The 20,926-nt window shown below is 42.5% G+C and overlaps 1 protein-coding gene across 5 annotated transcripts in view; it reads left to right on the forward strand.

Annotated features, from left to right (window-relative positions):
- The window catches only part of LOC106567579 (14-3-3 protein epsilon), a 49,735-nt gene that overhangs the window by 22,003 nt on the left and 6,806 nt on the right, over nucleotides 1-20,926 (forward strand). Inside the window, exons 2-10 of one of the 5 annotated variants that reach the window (XM_014137064.2) lie at nucleotides 5,147-5,254; nucleotides 5,365-5,515; nucleotides 5,638-5,789; nucleotides 11,042-11,258; nucleotides 11,435-11,555; nucleotides 13,560-13,759; nucleotides 14,041-14,147; nucleotides 16,505-16,711; nucleotides 17,539-17,675. In XM_014137064.2, coding sequence (XP_013992539.1) covers nucleotides 13,562-13,759; nucleotides 14,041-14,147; nucleotides 16,505-16,711; nucleotides 17,539-17,675 — 649 coding nt within the window. In that variant the 5' untranslated portion in view covers nucleotides 5,147-5,254; nucleotides 5,365-5,515; nucleotides 5,638-5,789; ... (1 more) ...; nucleotides 11,435-11,555; nucleotides 13,560-13,561. Of the gene's footprint in view, nucleotides 1-5,146; nucleotides 5,255-5,364; nucleotides 5,516-5,637; nucleotides 5,790-10,237; nucleotides 11,259-11,434; nucleotides 11,556-13,559; nucleotides 13,760-14,040; nucleotides 14,148-16,504; nucleotides 16,712-17,538; nucleotides 17,676-18,128; nucleotides 18,176-20,926 lie in introns of those variants that run through there. The other 4 variants (XM_014137065.2, XM_045693472.1, XM_014137063.2 and 1 more) reach the window with 4 other exon arrangements.

Consider the following 20,926-nt stretch of genomic DNA (forward strand, 5'->3'; position numbering starts at 1 on the left):
CTCGACAACAGCCAGTGAAATTGCAGGGCGCCAAATTCAAAACAACAGAAATCTCATAATTAAAATTCCTCAAACATACAAGTATTATACACCATTTTAAAGATAAACGTATTGTTAATCCAGCCACAGTGTCTGATTTCAAAAAGGCTTTATGGCGAAAGCATACCATACGATTATGTTATGTTAGCGCCTAGTCACAAAAAAACATACAGCCATTTTCCAGCCAAAGAGAGGAGTCATAAAAAGCAGAAATAGAGAGAAAATGAATCACTAACCTTTGATCTTCATCAGATGGCAGTCATAGGACTTCATGTTACACAATACATGTATGTTTTGTTGGATAAAGTTCCTATTTATATCCAAAAATCTCAGTTTACATTGGCGCGTTATGTTCAGTAATGTTTTTCCTCCAAAACAACCGGTGATTTTGCAGAGAGCCACATCAATTTACAGAAATACTCATCATAAACTTTGATGAAAGATACAAGTGTTATGCATAGGATTATAGATACACTTCTCCTTAATGCAACCGCTGTGTCAGATTTAAAGCTGTACGGTGAAAGCACACCATGCGATAGTCTGAGTACAGCGCTCAGCCACCAAAACAAGCCATACAGATACCCGCCATGTTGTGGAGTCAACAAAAGTCAGAAATAGTGTTATAAATATTCACTTACGTTTGATCTTCACCGGAATGCACTCCCAGGAATCCCAGTTCCACAATAAATGTTTGTTTTGTTCGATAAAGTAAATCTTTATGTCCAAAGTCAAAAAAGTTCCATTACAGTTCGTAGAAACATGTCAAACGATGTATATAATCAATCTTTAGAATATTTTATCATAAATCTTCAATAATATTCCAACCGGACAATTCTTTTGTCTTTAGAAAGGAAAGGAAAGGGAACGGAGCTCGTGCTCACGGCTGCGCGTGATCAACAACTAAAGGCTTTCAGCTGAGGCAGTTACTGTGACTGGTGTTATTCACTCCCCTTTCACAATAGAAGCCTGAAACAATGTTCTAAAGACTGTTGACATCTAGTGGAAGCCTTAGGAAGTGCAATCTGACCAAATTTACACTGTATATTGGAAAGGCAATCACTTGAAAAACTACAAACCTCAGATTTCCCACTTCCTGGCTGGCTTTTTCTCAGGTTTTCTCCTGCCATATGACTTCTGTTATACTCACAGACATCATTCAAACAGTTTTAGAAACTTCAGAGTGTTTTCTATCCAAATCTATATATATCAAATAATATGCATATCCTAGCTTCTGGGACTGAGTAGCAGGCAGTTTACTCTGGGCAAGCTTTTCATCCGGACGTGAAAATACTGCCCCCTATCCCAAAGACGTTAACAAACTAGTTTTGGCAAGTCGGTTAGGACATCTACTTTGTGCATGACACAAGTCACTTTTCCAACAATTGTTTACAGACAGATTATTTCACTTATAATTCACTGTATCACAATTCCAGTGGGTCAGAAGTTTACATACACTAAGTTGACTGTGCCTTTAAACAGCTTGGAAAATTCAAAAAAATTGTCACGGCTTTAGAAGCTTCTGATAGGCTAATTCACATCATTTGAGTCAATTGGAGGTGTACCTGTGGATGTATTTCAAGGCCTACTTTCAAACTCAGTCCCTTTTTGCTTGACATCATGGGAAAATCAAAAGAAATCAGCCAAGACTTCAGAAAAAGATTGTAGACGACCTTGGGAGCAATTTCCAAATGCCTGAAGATACCACATTCATCTGTACAAACAATAGTATGCAAGTATAAACACCATGGGACCACGCAGCCGTCATACCGCTTAGGAAGGAGACGCGTTCTGTCTCCTAGAGATCAGCGTACATTGGTACAAAAAGTGCAAATCAATCCCAGAACAACAGCAAACGACCTTGTGAAGATGCTGGAGGAAACAGGTGCAAAAGTATCTATATCCACAGTAAAACGAGTCCTAGATCGACAACCTGAAAGGCCGCTCAGCAAGGAAGAAGCCACTGCTCCAAAACCACCATAAAGAAGCCAGACTACGTTTTGTAACTGCACATGGGGACAAAGATTGTACTTTTTGGAGAAATGTCCTCTGGTCTGATGAAACAAAAATAGAACTGTTTGGCCATAATGACCATCGTTATGTTTGGAGGAAAAAGAGGGAGGCTTGTAAACCGAAGAACACCATCCCAACCGTGAAGCACGGGGGTGGCAGCATCATGTTGTGGGGGTGCTTTACTGCAGGAGTGACTGGTGCACTTCAAAATAGATGGCAACATAAGGAAAATTATGTGGATATATTGAAGCAACATCTGAAGACATCAGTCAGGAAGTTAAAGCTTGGTCGCAAATGGGTCTTCCAAATGGATAATGACCCCAAGCATACTTCCAAAGTTGTTGCAAAATGACTTAAGGACAACAAAGTCAAGGTATTGGAGTGGCCATCACAGAGCCCTGACCTTAATAATCCTGTAGAAAATTTGTGGGCAGAACTTAAAGCGTGTGCGAGCAAGGAGGCCTACAAACCTGACTCAGTTACACCAGCTCTGTCAGGAGGAATGGGCCAAAATTCACCCAACTTATTGTGGGACGCTTGTGGAAGGCTACCTGAAACGTTTGACCCAAGTTAAACAATTTAAAAGCAACGCTACCGAATACTAATTGAGTGTATGTAAACTTCTGACCCACTGGGAATGTGATGAAATAAATAAAAGCTGAAATAAATCATTCTCTCCACTATTATTCTGACATTTCACATTCTTAAAATAAAGTGGTGATCCTAACTGACCTAAGACATGGAATTTTTACTAGGATTAAATGTCAGGAATTGAGTTTAAATGTACTTGGCTAAGGTGTATGTAAACTTCCGACTTCAACTGTATAATATTGCTGCCACAATTGAAAACTGCAAGGCCAGCTATTGAATATCCACAAGTAACGTTATGTTGATGATAGAAAAATGGTTATCTAACGTTAATAATCTAGCAAGTTAGGTAGTTTGTTTGGAACTGTATCGTGCAAGAAAGATGGCTCCATTTATCTGTCTTCAATTAGATTTTATTTTTCTCAGACGAGTTAATTGAAGTACACTGCTCAAAATAATAAAGGGAACACTTAAACAACACAATGTAACTCCAAGTCAATCACACTTCTGTGAAATCAAACTGTCCACTTAGGAAGCAACACTGATTGACAATAAATGTCACGTGCTGTTGTGCAAATGGAATAGACAACAGGTGGAAATTATAGGCAATTAGCAAGACACCCCCAATAAAGGAGTGGTTCTGCAGGTGGGGACCACAGACCACTTCTCAGTTCCTATGCTTCCTGGCTGATGTTTTGGTCACTTTTGAATGCTGGCGGTGCTTTCACTCTAGTGGTAGCATGAGACGGAGTCTACAACCAACACAAGTGGCTCAGGTAGTGCAGCTCATCCAGGATGGCACATCAATGTGAGCTGTGGCAAGAAGGTTTGCTGTGTCTGTCAGCGTAGTGTCCAGAGCATGGAGGCGCTACCAGGAGACAGGCCAGTACATCAGGAGACGTGGAGGAGGCCGTAGGAGGGCAACAACCCAGCAGCAGGACCTCTACCTCCGCCTTTGTGCAAGGAGAACCAGGAGAAGCACTGCCAGAGCCCTGCAAAATGACCTCCAGCAGGCCACAAATGTGCATGTGTCTGCTCAAACGGTCAGAAACAGACTCCATGAGGGTGGTATGAGGGCCCGACGTCCACAGGTGGGGGTTGTGCTTACAGCCCAACACCGTGCAGGACGTTTGGCATTTGCCAGAGAACACCAAGATTGGCAAATTCGCCACTGGCTCCCTGTGCTCTTCACAGATGAAAGCAGGTTCACACTGAGCACGTGACAGACGTGACAGAGTCTGGAGACGCCGTGGAGAACGTTCTGCTGCCTGCAACATCCTCCAGCATGACCGGTTTGGCGGTGGGTCAGTCATGGTGTGGGGTGGCATTTCTTTGGGGGGCCGCACAGCCCTCCATGTGCTCGCCAGAGGTAGCCTGACTGCCATTAGGTACCGAGATGAGATCCTCAGACCCCTTGTGAGACCATATGCTGGTGCGGTTGGCCCTGGGTTCCTCCTAATGCAAGACAATGCTAGACCTCATGTGGCTGGAGTGTGTCAGCAGTTCCTGCAAGAGGAAGGCATTGATGCTATGGACCGGCCCGCCCGTTCCCCAGACCTGAATCCAATTGAGTACATCTTGGACATCATGTCTCGCTCCATCCACCAACGCCACGTTGCACCACAGACTGTCCAGGAGTTGGCGGATGCTTTTGTCCAGGTCTGGGAGGAGATCCCTCAGGAGACCATCCGCCACCTCATCAGGAGCATGCCCAGGCGTTGTAGGGAGGTCATACAGGCACGTGGAGGCCACACACACTACTGAGCCTCATTTTGACTTGTTTTAAGGACATTACATCAAAGTTGGATCAGCCTGTAGTGTGGTTTTCCACTTTTAATTTTGAGTGTGACTCCAAATCCAGAGCTCCATGGGTTGATAAATTGGATTTCCAATGATTATTTTTGTGTGATTTTGTTGTCAGCACATTCAACTATGTGAAGAAAAAGTATTTACTAAGATTATTTCTTTCATTCAGATCTAGGATGTGTTGTTTAAGTGTTCCCTTTATTTTTTGGAGCAGTATATTTCCAGCCACAGCAGCAAAATAGAAAGGGGGAGCAGGGACAAGTGTCGGGTAACGTTAACTTAGCTAGCTAATGGCAAATCAGCCTGATTTTTATATGAAACTTTCTTTAGATAGCTTAAGCTTTTAAAGAGTTAGCTATCCTTTTTATAATAAGTGTGTCACTTTACTAGACCGAGACGAGGCAGAATCCTGGGAGTGAGTTAGGGTTGCATGAGGGACAACATTTTTAAGAGGAGAGGAAAGCCAGGAGGGTAGATGGAAGGAGTAGAGGAGGAGAGCTGAGTAAGGCCAAGTGCGTACCACTGGCAATCCAGATGTGACCCAAAGTGACTTTAAATTGACAGACTGAAGCTGTGGCTATATAATACGCCACACGGTTAGTCAAATGTCCTTTAATTTGGCTACGGGCTAAAAATGTTTCTGCATATTTAGTCTGTACTAGTCTGCAGCATTATGTATTTATTTTTGAGCCAACTCCACTAGGACCTCGATGGCCCAATGGGTTTCTGGGTGCATTCATCATCGAGGAGGAGAGGGAGAGGCCAGGTGGACAAGACCAGGGTGCAGTTCTGGGTTCGGTTCAGAAAGAAGGTAAAAACATTTGTTTTCAAATGCTGTGACTAAACCAATGTTACATCCTGTGTGTTGAATAAACTAAAATGGCTATTAATTCCTTATTTTCTCTTTTGTGCTGTAATTAGGTAATGGATCCATATCTTGTTGGCCTTCAGGACAGCCTAGACCGGCGGTTCCAACACCGGTACATTCTGGGGGGCCTTCAGTCTGTTGGGACCTCAGCCTGCTTTCTCCTGGTTCTCTTACAAGCAACATGTGCTTGTTGGAGCATTCAAGGTATGGCATTGAGTGTGAGTCTTTTTGAAGAGAACATTTTAGGGCAGTGTTGCCCAACCCTTTTTCCTGTTGAACTACCACTCTGTTGGCTCTTTAATGTTGTATATATTTTTGTATTTCAGGGGTTGGACCAGATGATGGCAATGACAAAGCTGGCCTCGCAGTTTGAGTGGAGGCAATCTACACTTTTTTTATTATCCAGCTGGCAGCAATCACACTGACTATACCAGTGTATTCCGTTAGTTGTGAGAGGGACTTCTCTGCAATGAAACGAGTAAGAACATTTAAATGTTGAAGTAGAGCCTCTTTGTCCCACTCCCGTGTCTTATTATTCTTTGTTATTGCAGGTCAAAACAAACTTGAGGAACAGACTGCAGGGAGAGCATCTTGCGTCATTCTCTCTCTTTCCCCCCCCCAATCAAGGAGCTCAATTACAGGAGGGCGTTGGAAATCTTTTTCCAAAAGCCCAGAAGAATAAAGTGCTCTGACCAAGGCTGTTACCTAAGTCAGAACTAGGTTTTTGTCAGAACCTGGAAAGAGATTTCCAACACCCTCCTTTTGTGATGAACATGAATCAGGGGGCTGTAATTCATGTTCCTCTGTTACTTTTGTCAATATAAACGTTTTTAGTTCAGAAAGGTCTCTGTTGTGTTTCTTTAGATGGCTGCAGCACTCAACCTTAAATTGCATCCTGTATACTATAATCATTTTACCAATACCTTATTGAGCTCATTTCTAGGAGTGGAAATATATTTAAGATTTCAGTTTTTTTTCCTTTAAAAAGTCACCAGAACCAAGCTTTTCAGTACTTGTTTTGGGAGAGAGGACCTTGGAACACTGAGAATGAGCTATGTGAAGAGTTGAGTATATGAATAAGAATACAGTATTTAATCCAGTATATAAATACTGTGTATAAATAGTGTAATGAAAATGCAATAGTAGTAGATGTATTAGAATGAGCAATATGAAAGGGAAAGGAAGAATACATTATATGAATACAGTGTTAAAGACAGTATAAAGGAAACGGTCCCGTGTTTAATGTCTCAATATACAGTGCTTTCGGAAAGCACTGTATAAGACTCCTTGACTTTTTCCACATTTTGTTACGATACAGCCTTATTCTACAATTGAGGAAACAAAAAATGTAATCCATCAACACATAATGACAGTGAAAACTTTTATTTTTTTTAATGTTTGCAAATGTATTAAAGAAAAAAATGACACCTTATTTGCATAAGTATTCAGACCCTTTGCTTTGAGACCCTAAATTGAGCTCAGGTGCATCCTTTTTCCATTGATCATCCATGAGCTGTTTTTACAATTTGATTGGAGTCCATCTGTGGTAAATTATATTGATTGGACATGATTTAGAAAGGCACACGCCTGTCTATTTAAGTCCCACAGTTGACAGTGCATGTCAGATGAAAAACCAAGCCATGAGGTCGAAGGAATTGTCTGTAGAGATCCAAGACAGGATCGTGTCAAGGCACAGATCTGGGGAAGGGTACCAACAAATGTATTCAGCATTGAAGGTCCCGAAGAACACAGTGGCCTCTCATTCTTAAATAGAAGAAGTTTGGAACCACCAAGACTTACTAGAGCTGGTCTCCCGGCCAAACTGAGCAATCGGGGGAGAAGGGCCTTGGCCAGAGTTCCTCTGTGGAGATGGGAGAACCTTCCAGAAGGACAACCATCTCTGCAGCACTCCACCAATCAGGCCTTCATGCTAGAGTGGCCAGAATGAAGCTGTTCCTCAGTAAAATGCACATGACAGCCCACCTGGAGTTTGCCAAAAGGCACCTAAAGGACTCTGACCATGAGAAAGATTCTCTGGTCTGATGATAGCAAGATTGAACTCTTTGGCCTGAATGCCAAGTGTCACGTTTGGAGGAAACCTGGCACCATCCCTACGGTGGAGCATGGTGGTAGCAGTATCATGCTGTAGGGATGTTTTTCACGGGCAGGGACTGGGAGACTAGTCAGGATCGAGGGGAAAGTTGAACGGAACAAAGAACAGGGAGATCCTTGATGAAAACCCACTCCAGTGTGCTCAGGGCCTCAGACTGGGTCTAAGGTTCATCGACCCTAAGCACACAGCCAAGACAATGCAAGAGTGGCTTCAGTCTATGAATGACCTTGAGCGGCCTAGCCAGAGCCCGGACTTGAACCCGATTCAAATATCTCAGGAGAGACCTGAAAATAGCTGTGCAGCTACACTCCCCATTGAACCTGATAGAGAAGAGAAGAATGGGAGAAACTCCCCAAATACAGGTGTGCCAAGCTTGTAGGCCAGGTACTTCTATGCGTGCACGGGCTCAGGCACCAGACCATTATTCCTCCTTCACCAAACTTTACAGCTGGCACTATGTGGTGTTCTAATGGCATCCGGCAAAGCCAGATTCATCTGTCGGACTGCCGGATGGTGAAGTGTGATTCATCACTCCACTGAACGTGTTTCCACTGCTCCAGAGTCCAATGTTGATGAGTTTTACACCACTCCGGCCAACGCTTGTGCATGGTGATCTTAGGCTTGTGTGCCTAAGATCACCATGGAAACCCATTTCATGAAGCTCCCGACGAACAGTTGTTGTGCTGACGTTGCGTCCAGAGGCAGTTTGAAACTCAATAGTGAGTGTTGCAACCGAAGACGGACGATTTTTACGCGCTCCAGCACTCGGCGGTCCCGTTCTGTGAGCTTGTGTGGCCTACCATTTCGTGGCTGAGCTTCACAATAACATCTTAAATGCAAGTAAAACTAAATGCATGCTCTTCAACTGATGGCTGCCCGCACCCGCCCGCCCGTCTCGCATCACTACTCTGGACGGTTCTGACTTAGAATATGTGGACAACTACAAATACCTAGGTGTCTGGTTAGACTGGGAAATCTCATTCCAGACTCCCATTAAGCATCTCCAATCCAAAATTAAATCTAGAATCGGCTTCCTATTTCGCAACAAAGCATCCTTCACTCATGCTGCCAAACATACCCTCGTAAAACTGACCATCCTACCGATCCTTGACTTCGGCGATGTCATTTACAAAATAGCCTTCAACACTCTACTCAACAAATAGACTACATTCAATCACAGTGCCATCCGTTTTGTCACCAAAGCCCCATATACTACCCACCACTGCAATCTGTATGCTCTCGTTGGCTGGCCCTCACTTCATATTCGTCGCCAGATCTTCTCCACTGGCTCCAGGTCATCTATAAGTCCTTGCTAGGTAAAGCCCCGCCTTATCTCAGCTCACTGGTCACCATAGCAGCACCCACCTGTAGCACTCGCTCCAGCAGGTATATTTCACTGGTCCCCCCCCAAAGCCAACTCCTCCTTTGGCCGCCTTTCCTACGAGTTCTCTGCTGCCAATGACTGGAACGAATTGCAAAAATCACTGAAGCTGGAGGCTCATATCTCCCTCACTAACTTTAAGCATCAGCTGTCAGAGCAGCTTACGGATCATTGCACCTGTACATAGCCCATCTGTAAATAGCCCACCCAACTACCTCATCCCCATATTATTTATTTTTTGTGCTTCACCCCAGTATCTCTACTTGTACATTCGTCTTCTGCACGTCTATCACTCCAGTGTTTAATTGCTAAATTGTAATTATTTCGCCTATTTATTGCCTTACCTCCCTAATCTTACTACATTTGCACACACTGTATATAGACTTTTCTATTGTGTTATTGACTATGTTTGTTTATCCCATGTGGAACTCTGTGTCGCACTGCTTTGCTCAATCTTGGCCAGGTCGCATTTGTAAATGAGAACTTGTTCTCAACTGGTCTACCTGGTTAAAAAAAGGTGAAATAAAAAAAACATCACTTATATTTGACCGGGGCAGCTCTAGCAGGGTAGAAATTTGACAAACTTGAAAGTCCCTGAGCTCTTCAGTAAGGCCATTATATTGCCAATGTTTGTATATGGAGATTGACATTGCTGTGTGCTCGATTTTATACACCTGTCATCAACAGGTGTGGTTGAAATAGCCGAATCCACTAATTTGAAGGGGTGTCCACATCATTTTGTGTATATATTGTGTACTTGAATGGGAATATTGGTTTGAAATTCTGTCAATCCCCCATAACAAACCTATTCATAGAAATATAGATAATAGAATAGATGTTACCATTTAAATTGACCTTTGACGGTGGGTGACTGGCGGCCATCTTTGTTGTAGTAATGAAAAGTTCAAATAAATTAAATTATAAAGGTGTATGAATGGACAAAGCCATCGTTCACTTGACACCATTCATTCCTATGTTTAGCCTCAATAGCGCATTGAAGCCAACTGAAGTCGGTTAAGATGGCGTCTCATGGAGACATTAGATGTGCAGTTTGAGCTACTCCAAGAAGTGATGTTTCAAGCTAGCTCAGTGCTGCCCCATTTCATTGAGTAACTCAAGTTGAAGGCCTGACCGTGGTACTGCAGGCTGCAATTAGCAACTAAATTATCCGTAACTTCTGTGTGCGATTACATTTTTTTTAAATTATTTTAGTTTTTTTTGAATAATCTGTTCAAGGGCATACATCTGGTGTATTGGAAGTAATTTTTGGCAACATGATTGTCTTCTAAAATGTTTTTATTTATATAAAGATTGACCACGTAATTTTTTCCATTCTATAATGGGGATCTTGTTTTCTGCTAACAATGCCCACAGTACCACTGTCGGCCTTGAACTTCTGTGGCTTCATTGAGAAGGGGCAGTCGTTCTCCCCTGGTCTCAACTGATAGAGGGCACAACACAACCTCAGAGTATATAAAGTAGGGTCTAAGCTATGCGAGTATGCAACAACAAAAAAATATTGACTTTATGCGTTTTTAGGCTATAGGTATGGCGTTTGGTAATGGCTTTGTAACCTCTTGTGATGAGCTTTCTTATAGGCTAGTACTGAACAGTGGGAGTGGCTATTTGCATATTTGTAGACTGATTCATAAATGCAGCAAGTGTCCTTGTTAACACCGGTTACCCCATCAAATGACCCAGTTGCATTCAGTTCATTCCTCAGTTTGACTCATTTACTCACATGACTTATGAGACAGTGGCCCAGTTCAAATGCTCCGTTCTATGTTGACCCATTTCTCCCCGGTTTCAGGGGGTCGATCTTTACTTACACTGACAAGTTTGGTTGGTGCAGCCCAAAAGACTTGCTAATTAAACTTACAACCACCAACAAACCCTTGACCCCTATAAATTCCCTCACAGTGGCTGTAAATGTAGTTAAAAAAATACTGCTGTGCTGTGTGCTTCCTGATATGTTAGTCTCAGTCAGGGATGTAATTCGTCAGGAATTCCTGCTTTCTCGACATTATCCTCAATTCCTGCATAATAGAAACTGACCTATCCCCTAGTGAAAATCTTGATTTTCCTATGTTGACTGTCATGTGTGAACGACTTTGTCAACCACTTTGAAAATAACCACTTTAAAAAGGTTGACGACATCCGCTCCTCATTCAATCTGCCTATTCAATCCACAGGTCCCACTCACACGCTTTGACGTCTTTCTCCCCTTTCTCTCCAGATGAAATCCTGCGACTAGTGAGGTCAGACCGCCTGACAACCTACCCGCTCGACCCCATCCCCTCCTCCCTTCTCCAGAACATCTCTGGAGATCTTCTCCCATTCCTCACTTCCCTCATCAACTCATCCCTGACCACTGGCTGCATCCCCTCTGACTTAACAAAAGCCAGAGTTGCTTCCCTCCTCAAGAAACCAACACTCTGTCAAACTACAGACCGGTATTCATTATTTTCTTTCCAAAACACTTAAGCCTGCTGTCTTTCTCTGAACGGTATTGACCCTAACTAGTCAGGCTTCAAGACAGGTCTCAACTGAGACTGCTCTGCTCTCTGTCTCACGAATGCTCTCCACACTGCCAAAGCTGACGCTCTTGCCTCTGTTCTCATCCTCCTAGATCTATTCGCTGCCTTCGACACATGAACCATCAGATCTTCCTCTCCACCCTCTCAGGGCTGGGCGTTTCAGGCTCTGCACGCTCTTGGGTTGCATCCTACCTGGCAGGCCGCTCCTATCAGGTGACGTGGAGAGGATCTGTGTCTGCACCACATGCTCTCACTATTGGTGTCCCCCAGGGCTCGGTTCTAGGCCCTCTCCTCTTCTCTATACACCAAGTTACTCAGCTCCGTCATATAACATGTTCTCTCCTAGCATTGCTATGCGGATGACACTCAACTATATTTCTCCTTCCCCTCCCCTTCTGACACCCAGGTGACACACCCAGGTGCCTGGCAGATATCTCTGCTTGGATGTCGGCCCACCAGCTCAAGCTCAACCTCTACATGATTGAGCTGCTCTTCCTCCCGGAAAGGCCTGCCCGCTTCAAGACCTCTCCATCATGGTTGACTCCACAGTGTCCCCCCCCAGAGAGCAAAGAACTTGGCATGACCCTGGACACATTCTTTTGTTCTCTGAAAACATCAAAGCGGTTACTCGCTCATGCAAGTTAGACCCCACCTCATACAGGAAGCAGCGCAGATCCTAATCCAGGCACTTGTCACCACCCGTCTGGACTACTGCAACTCGCTGTTAGCTGGGCTCCCCGCTTGTGCCATCAAACCCCTGCAACTTATCCAGAACGCCGCAGGCCGCCTGGTGTTCAACCTTCCCAAGTTCTACCATGTGACCCTGCTCCTTTGCACACTCCACTGGCTTCTAGTCGAGGCTTGCATCCACTACAAGACCATGGTACTTGCCTACGGAGCAGCAAGAGAACTTGCCTTTCGTGAACTAACAGTCACACTTTACTTTTCCCCCCCTACTGGCACTAACTGTGATAACTACGTTATTGAAGAAAAATGTACTTACTATCAGTGAGATACTTTTGTGTACATGTGGACACCCCTTCAAATATGTGCATTTGTTTATCTCAGCCACACCTGTTGCTGGCAGGTGTATACAATCGAGCACACAGCCATGCAATCTCCATAGCCAAACTTTGGCAGTAGAATGGCCTTACTGAAGAGCTCAATGACTTTCAACGTGACACCGTCATAGGATGCCACCTTTCCAACAAGTCAGTTCGTCAAATTTCTGCCCTGCTAGAGATGCCCTGGTAAACTAGCTGCTGTTATTGTGAAGTGGAAACGTCTAGGAGCAACAACGGCTCAGCCGCGAAGTTGTAGACCACACAAGCTCACAGAACGGGACCGCCGAGTGCTGAAGAACGTAGGGCGTCAAATTCGTCTGTCCTCAGTTGCAACACTCACTACCGAGTTCCAAACGGCCTCTGCAAGAAAAGTCAGCATAAGAACTGTTTGTCGGGGGCTTCATGAAATGGGTTTCCATGGCCGAGCAGCCGCACACAAGCCTATGATCGCAATGTGAAATGCCAAGCGTCGGCTGGAGTGGTGTAAAGCTCGCCGCCATTGGACTCTGGAGCAGTGGAAACGCGTTATTTGGAGTGATGAATCACGCTTCACCATCTGGCAGTCAACGGACAAATCCTGTTTCAGCATGACAGCATGACAAGGGCACAAAGTGAGGTCCATACAGAATTGGTTTGTCGATCGGTGTGGAAGAAATTGACTGGCCTCCACAGAGCTCTGACCTCAGCTCCATCGCACACCTTTGGGATGAATTGGAACGCCGACTGTGAGCCAGGCCTAATCGCCCAACATCAATGCCCGACCTCAGCTGCTCTTGTGGCTGAATGAAAGCAAGTCCCCACAGCAATGTTCCAACATCTCGTGGAAAGCCTTCCCAGAAGAGTGGAGGCTGTTATAGCAGCAAAGGGGGGGACCAACTCCATACTAATGCCATGATTTTGGAATGATATGTTGAACGAGCAGGTGTCCACATACTTTTGGTCATATGTATGTGGTTGTCCAACCTAGCTATCTTAAAATGAATGCACTAACTAAGTTGCTCTGGGTAAGAGCTTCTGCTAAATTCTTAAAATGTTTAATTATTGCAGCCAGCAAGCAACTGACGATCCCCCAGAACAGACTGTTCCTACCTTTTTTGAAAACGGGTTGTGTGATGGTTGAGCTTCATTCTTTTCTGTCTCTTCTCTCTGTCAGAAATGGTGGAGTCCATGAAGAATGTGGCCGGCATGGACGTGGAGCTGACGGTGGAAGAGCGGAACCTGCTGTCGGTGGCGTACAAAAACGTGATCGGAGCCAGAAGAGCATCCTGGAGGATAATCAGCAGCCTCGAACAGAAAGAAGAGAACAAAGGAGGCGAAGACAAACTAAAGATGATCAGGGAATACAGGCAAACGGTGAGCCACCGGGACGGAGGTAGTAGAAGAATAGCATCCCTGATGAAGGCAGCTTGCTGTCGAAATGTTAGTTACATAATAGATGTAGACCTATTGCATCGGAGGGATGGTGTGTGGCTCCTTTCAAAGTAGAGGTTAAGACTCGGCTCCTCTTTAATCTTTTGAAGAGGTCTTTCAATGGTCATGTTATGTAAAACTGAGACTTCAAAGTTGAGTGTGATGTTTTTTCCTATTCTCCTTGAGTTTGTTGTCCTCTGGTGTTTGTGTTGTCTGCTCTGCAGGTGGAGACTGAGCTAAAATCAATCTGTAACGACATTCTGGATGTACTGGACAAGCACCTCATTCCAGCTGCAAACACGGGAGAATCAAAGGTTTTCTACTACAAAATGTACGTCTGTGGATGGGAGATATCTTCAAAAACTATTTTGCACACACCAGCGAATATGTACGCCCTGACTGCGCTAGTAATATGAGAAAAGGCTGCCATGTCTTCTCAGTGCAGCGTTGTGGCCGTCGCTCATACAACACTCGCTCTCTCTGGCAAGCAGAGCGTAAAACCTCTTATCTGAGCTGTGAAAAAACAGCTACTCAAACTAGCTAAAAAACATCTGTTTTCCACACTTTTCCGTGAAGTGTGCATTTGTGCGCAACCTAGAGCTTGGCCAATAAACCAAAAATGATCAATACCGACCATACCAATCACTTATCGCAGACATTTTGCTGATATCATTCATTACAATAAGCAGACTATACTAGAAAAATGTGACTTTTGATAATATGGGTGATTGTTAATGGGACAATTGATGGCTACAACCATCAAACTAGTAGTATTAACATTTGGTCTTCAACAAGGACCTGAGGGCTGCGCTGAAAATGTGTTATATTTCCTCTCTGTTAAAATTAGCAAAATGTAGTCTTCTATCCAAAGTGTTTAAAATGTTCTATGCTCCCTGACTGTCTTACTTTCATTTCAGTGTTTATTAGCAAGCTGGACACAGTCAAGAAACTGTATAAATGATCGATTTGGTCTTATGTATCAACATTTGAAATTGTGTTTTTTATGTTGGATAAAAGTGGAGACTCAGAGCTAGAAAATGTTATATTATACACTGCAGTTGAGCAACAATGGGAAAGTAATTCTGCTTTGAAAGTTGATAAACTTGTAACCCCACTTTTGAGAAAATGGCCCTTTTGGTAAACGTACTGGAGAGCTGCTCTTTGTCTATACCCGTTCAGCATTGTTTACACCCACTGAAGCCTTAGTCCCAGCCATCTCTTTAAGGATTCACATGTGAGGTCATGTGATAAACACACGTTATATCAAATCAAAGTTTATTTGTCACATGCACAGGATGCGGAAGGTGTAAACGGTACAATGATAGTACTTGCATAGTAGCAATATCAAAAACAGAATGTGTCCAGATAAAAATATTTTATGAATATTTGATCGTTATTAGATGACGCTTACCCGACACACTTGTCTAAATTGATGGGTTATGTGAAGGAGATGCTATATCCACCCCTCACCCAGATCTTGCTAAGTGAATGGATCACTATTGTCTAGACATGTACACATGTTCATGAAATGCCATCGATGGTTGTAATCACCCACAGACACACCTGCTAATTTGATGGGTCTTGTAATAATCCAGACGAAGTGGAGTCTTGTTAGACTTGTAGCTAGCTAGCTAAACAATGAACCGGCATAACCCCAACTACTACCAATACAAACATTGTCATAGCTGTAGTATGAATCTGCAGGTAGCTAAAGCTAACAAACTAGGTTAAATGTTAACTAGCTAACATTAGGCTATAACTAGCAATGCAAATGGATTTCTGCTTCAAATAATATTACTACACAGATCATACACGTAACGTTAGCTAGTGAGCCCGCAAGCTAACATTTGCTAGCTAACAGTCTGCTTTAACTTGCAAAAAAAAGACTTTCTAACCAAATTTGAAACTTCTATCAGAAAAATGTAGCTAGGCTCTTACCCGTATACATGGATGAATGCTTCATGGGCAGACTGGAACCATTTTAACTCCGTTTTCTTTGTAGCTAACTCTTGTTTGGCCAGCTTTGTGTCAAGTCACTCAGTTCAAACTAACCGTAGCGTGTGCAGAATGTTGCCCATCGCTTTTTCCTACTGATCTGTTGATGGTGCCTACTAAATTCAGGGCATCAATCTTGTGAAAAGTAGCAAAACTTTTGTACTTCTCGATGGCTAACATCATTTTTTTTTTTAAATGGCGCGGTAGAAAGGACTGTCAACACATACTAAACAGCTCACGTTATAGACAGAAGTGTGCTACATGGCAGACCAAACCCATCTCCTGTCATGTCCAGCCTATACATTATCTCAGCCAATCATGGCTAGTGGGAAGGTTTCTGTCCCACGGGCCGTATATTTGACATTCCTGGTTTAAAGAATCGTAACAAAACTTGTGTACATGGTTATAGACTTATTGTTCTATTTATCGTTATAGCATCAATTCAGGACATTTATCGCGATATAGATTTTTGTCCATATTGCCCAGCTCTAGCACTACCCCACAAGGATTTAAAAGCACACGCTTGGTGTAAGCAAGGGCACTTAACACCAATCCTTTTAATTCCAAATAGGGGAATTCAGTGCAGAAGTGCATATTTCAGGAAAAGAGTCTTATATTAACATAAGGAGACCATGGATTTATTGTTTTGTGGGGTTGAAATAACCGTGGTCTCGTTCTCCCCTCTGTCCCCAGGAAGGGAGACTACCACAGGTACCTGGCAGAGTTCGCCACGGGCAACGACAGGAAGGAGGCGGCGGAGAACAGTTTGGTAGCCTACAAAGCCGCGAGCGACATCGCCATGATTGAGCTCCCCCCGACTCACCCCATCCGCCTGGGACTGGCACTCAACTTCTCCGTATTTTATTATGAAATTCTCAATTCCCCTGACCGTGCATGCAGGTGGGCCCCTTCTCTCCTGTCTCATCTTCTCATCTTCTCTTTTTTCCCTGCTCACTCCACGTCTGTCTCGCCCATCTTCCTCTACACTCAATTGCCAGATGTGTTAAGTAGAAAGGGATTGTGAGGGAGTAATAATACACTTGATTTATATGCATTGCCTTACTCATCGTTTTCTTGCAGTACCAGGCATTGAACCGTCTTTCAGTAATATCTTCAAAGAAACAGAACGAGTTCTGATTTGATTATTATTTGGGGCTCATATCTGGTGCTGCATCATGCCATGGTGAAATTTTCAGACTAGGTGTGCAGTACAGTCTCACCAATACAGTACATTGAGGAAGTCACCTCATGCCCTGGCTAGTAATACAATGTGTGTGTGTGTATATATGTGTGTGTGTGTGTGTGTGTATATGTATATATGTATATATGTGTATATATATATATATATATATATATATATATGTATATATATATATATATATGTATATATATATATATATATATGTATATATATATATATATATGTATATATATATATATATATATATATATATATATATATATATATATATATATATGTATATATGTATATGTATATATGTATATATATATATGTATATATGTATATATATATATATATATGTATATGTATATATATATATACATATATACATATATATATATACAAATTTTAACAAATACATTTTATTGTATATTCCATACCGGTACATGTTACCAGATGTTCAGCCCATTGTTGATGTGTGACTTGGATGCTGTGTGAAATCCAACCTTTGACCCCTCTGCTCTGCCCATGCTGCTGCCCTCAGGTTGGCAAAGGCAGCATTTGACGATGCCATTGCAGAACTGGACACGCTGAGCGAGGAGAGCTACAAGGACTCCACGCTCATCATGCAGTTGCTACGCGACAACCTTACATTATGGACTTCAGACATGCAGGGGGATGGTGAGCGTTCCATGCTTCTTCACCTGTTATATGTAGCACAATAACTATTGACTAAACACACTCCAGCGTCTCTTTTCAGTGTTGTTCAAAAAGTATGCTGCTACATCAGCTTGACAGCAAACAAGGTCACGTAGAGGATGGGTGTTTTCCAGCTATTGACTTTACAGACTGCTGGACTGGTGCGGTGTACACTTGACCTCACCCACCCTTTCTCTAACTTCCCTCCTCCCCTCAGTACAGTGGTCCTTCTCTAACCGAAGCACCTCTCCATCTCTAGCGCTCTCTTTCTCCCACTCGTTCTCTTTCTTTCACTATCTCTTTGTCTTTCACCTTTCTCTTTGTTTCTCTCCCTTTTACTTTTTTTGTCCTGGTCCGTCTGTTGAGCTGTACTCCCTTTCACTGCTCTAATATCTCTCTCCCATCTCTCTCGTGTCTCCGTTTTCCTCTGTGTAGATTCTTAAGGACAACCCCTCTTCATTCCCTCTATAGAACTGTATTTTGTAAGTTATCTCTTTCACCTTTCTTGGGCATACCTCTTGCTCCCCCACTCAGACTTGCTACCCCTCACTAACCCTTTGTCACTGCATCATCCAGCGCCAGGTTGGGCTCATTAGGGCACACGGTAGCAAAATGTTGTGCAACGGGAAACAGGTGTTTCTTATTAAATAGCGCTGAACATTGAGTGCATTTTTAGGTCTTTTTTTCAGCTTTGGTTTGATAATGAAACAATAATCACGGTTTTTGGTTTCTTTTTTTATTAAATGTTTTATTAAGTGCACTATGCATTATGTGCATTAAATGATGTAACAACACAGAATAAAACTATTAATAAACCTCCCATGATGGTAGGGACTTCCCATTACTGATTATCACTTATTAACCCCGTAAAACAATACACATCAATATCTGTCTGTTTTTTTGTTGCATGGCCTGTGTCTCCATCTGCCGATGTTGGCCCTCAGCATCTGCGGTGGAAGTTGGCAGCGTTACAGCGGTGTTTGTCAGTCCAGGAGATATCCCGGAAATCTGTCTTCTCACGAAAATGCCTGTCGTGTCCGAACGGTTATAGCCTAATGTTAGCTAGTTAACATTGAACCTAGTTTGTTAGCTTTAGCTTATTTAGTCTCAAATTAATAATGAAACATGTTCAATTTGGTTTAAATAATGCAAAAACAAAGTGTTGGAGAAGAAAGTAAAAGTTAAATATTTGCCATGTAAAAAAGCTAACGTTTAAGTTCCTTGCTCAGAACATGAGAACATATGAAAGCTGGTGGTTCCTTTTAACATGAGTCTTCATTATTCTCAGGTAAGAAGTTTTAGGTTGTAGTTATTATAGGACTATTTCTCTCTATACCATTTGCTCAGTCAGACTGCTATATCAAATCATAGACTTAATTATAATATAACACACAGAAATACGAGCCTTAGGTCATTTAATATGGTCAAATCCGGAAGCTATCATTTCGAAAACAAACTGTTTATTCTTTAAGTGAAATACGGAACCGTTCCGTATTTTATCTAACGGGGGGCATCCCTAAGTCTAAATATTGCTGTTACATTGCACAACTTTCAACGTTATGTCATAATTATGTACAATTCCGGCAAATTAATTACGGTCTTTGTTAGGAAGAAATGGTCTTCACACAGTTCGCTACGAGCCAGACAGCCCACAGTGACACAATTTCCCTAGTTAAAAGAAATTCATGTTAGCAGGCAATATGAACTAAATATGCAGGTTTAAAATATATATACACGTGTATTGATTTTAAGAATTTATGTTTATGGTTAGGTGCAACGGCAGTACTTTTTTTCGCGAATGCGCTTGTTAGATCTTCACCCGTTTGGCGAAGTAAGCTGTAATTCGATGATAAATTAACAGGTACTGCATCGATTATATGCAACGCAGGACAAGCTAGATAAACTAGTAATATCATCAACCATGTGTAGTTAACTAGTGATTGTGTTAAGATTGATTGTTTTTTATAAGATATGCTTAATGCTTGCTAGCAACTTACCTTGGCTCTTGCTGCACTCGTGTAAAAGTTAGTCAGCCTGCTATGCAGTCTCCTCGTGGAGTGCAATGTAATCGGCCATAACCGGTGTCCAAAAATGCCGATTACCGATTGTTATGGAAACTTGAAATCGGCCCTAATTAATCGGTCGACCTCTAGTTTGGGCTACACACTAATATGACCCCTCTATGGAAAGGTGAGACTCACGAACACGTACAGTGCCTTCAGAAAGTATTCGCACCCCTTTAGTGTTTCCAAATTTTGTTGATACAGCCAGGATATGAAATGTATTACATTGAAATTGTGTCACAGATCTACACACAATACCCCATAATGTAAAGGTGGAATTTTGTTTTGTAGAACATTTTTTTTATGAAAATGAAAAGCTGAAATGTCTTGAGTCAATAAGTATTCAACCTTTTGTTATGGCAAGCCTAAATAAGTAAAAAATGTGCTTAACAAATCGCATAACAAGTTTTCAATGCCACTCAAAGAAGGGTACCGATCAATGGCTAAAAGTAACTGAATGTCCCTTTTGAGCATGAGGAAGTTATTAATTAAGCTTTTCATGGTGTTTCAATACACCCAGTCACTACAGAGATAGAGGCGTCCTTTCTAACTCATTTGCCAGAGAGGAAGGAAACTGCTCAGGGATTTCGCCATGAGGCCAATGGTGATTTTAAAGTAGTTATAGTTTAATGGTTGTGATATGAGAACTGATGGAGCAACAACATTGTAGTTACTAACCTAAATGACAGAGTGAAAAGATTGAAACCTGTACAGAATACAAATATTCCAAAACATGCATCCTGTTTGCAACAAGGCACTTAACTAATACTGCAAAAACGTGGCAAAGAAATGTACTTTTTGTCCTGAATACAAAGTGTTCACGGAGTACACATTACTGAGTACCACTCTTCATATTTTCAAGCATGGTGGTGGGTGCATCATGTTATGGGTACGCTTGTCATAGGGAAAGACTAAGACGTTTTTTAAGATAAGAAACCGAATACAGTCTAGCACAGGCAAAATCCTAGAGGGAGAAGCTGGAAGTCTGCTTTCCAACAGACACTGGGAGACATTCACATTTCAGTGGGACAATAACCTAAAACACAAGGCCAAATCTACACTGGATTTTCTTACCAAAATAACATTCAATGTTCCTGAGTGGCTTAGTTACAGCTTTACTTAAATCGGCTTGAAAATCTATGACAAGACTTGAAAATGGTTGTCTGGCAA

Source organism: Salmo salar, chromosome ssa13 (assembly GCF_905237065.1).
Source record: "Salmo salar chromosome ssa13, Ssal_v3.1, whole genome shotgun sequence".
NCBI classification, from domain to species: Eukaryota; Metazoa; Chordata; class Actinopteri; order Salmoniformes; family Salmonidae; genus Salmo; species Salmo salar.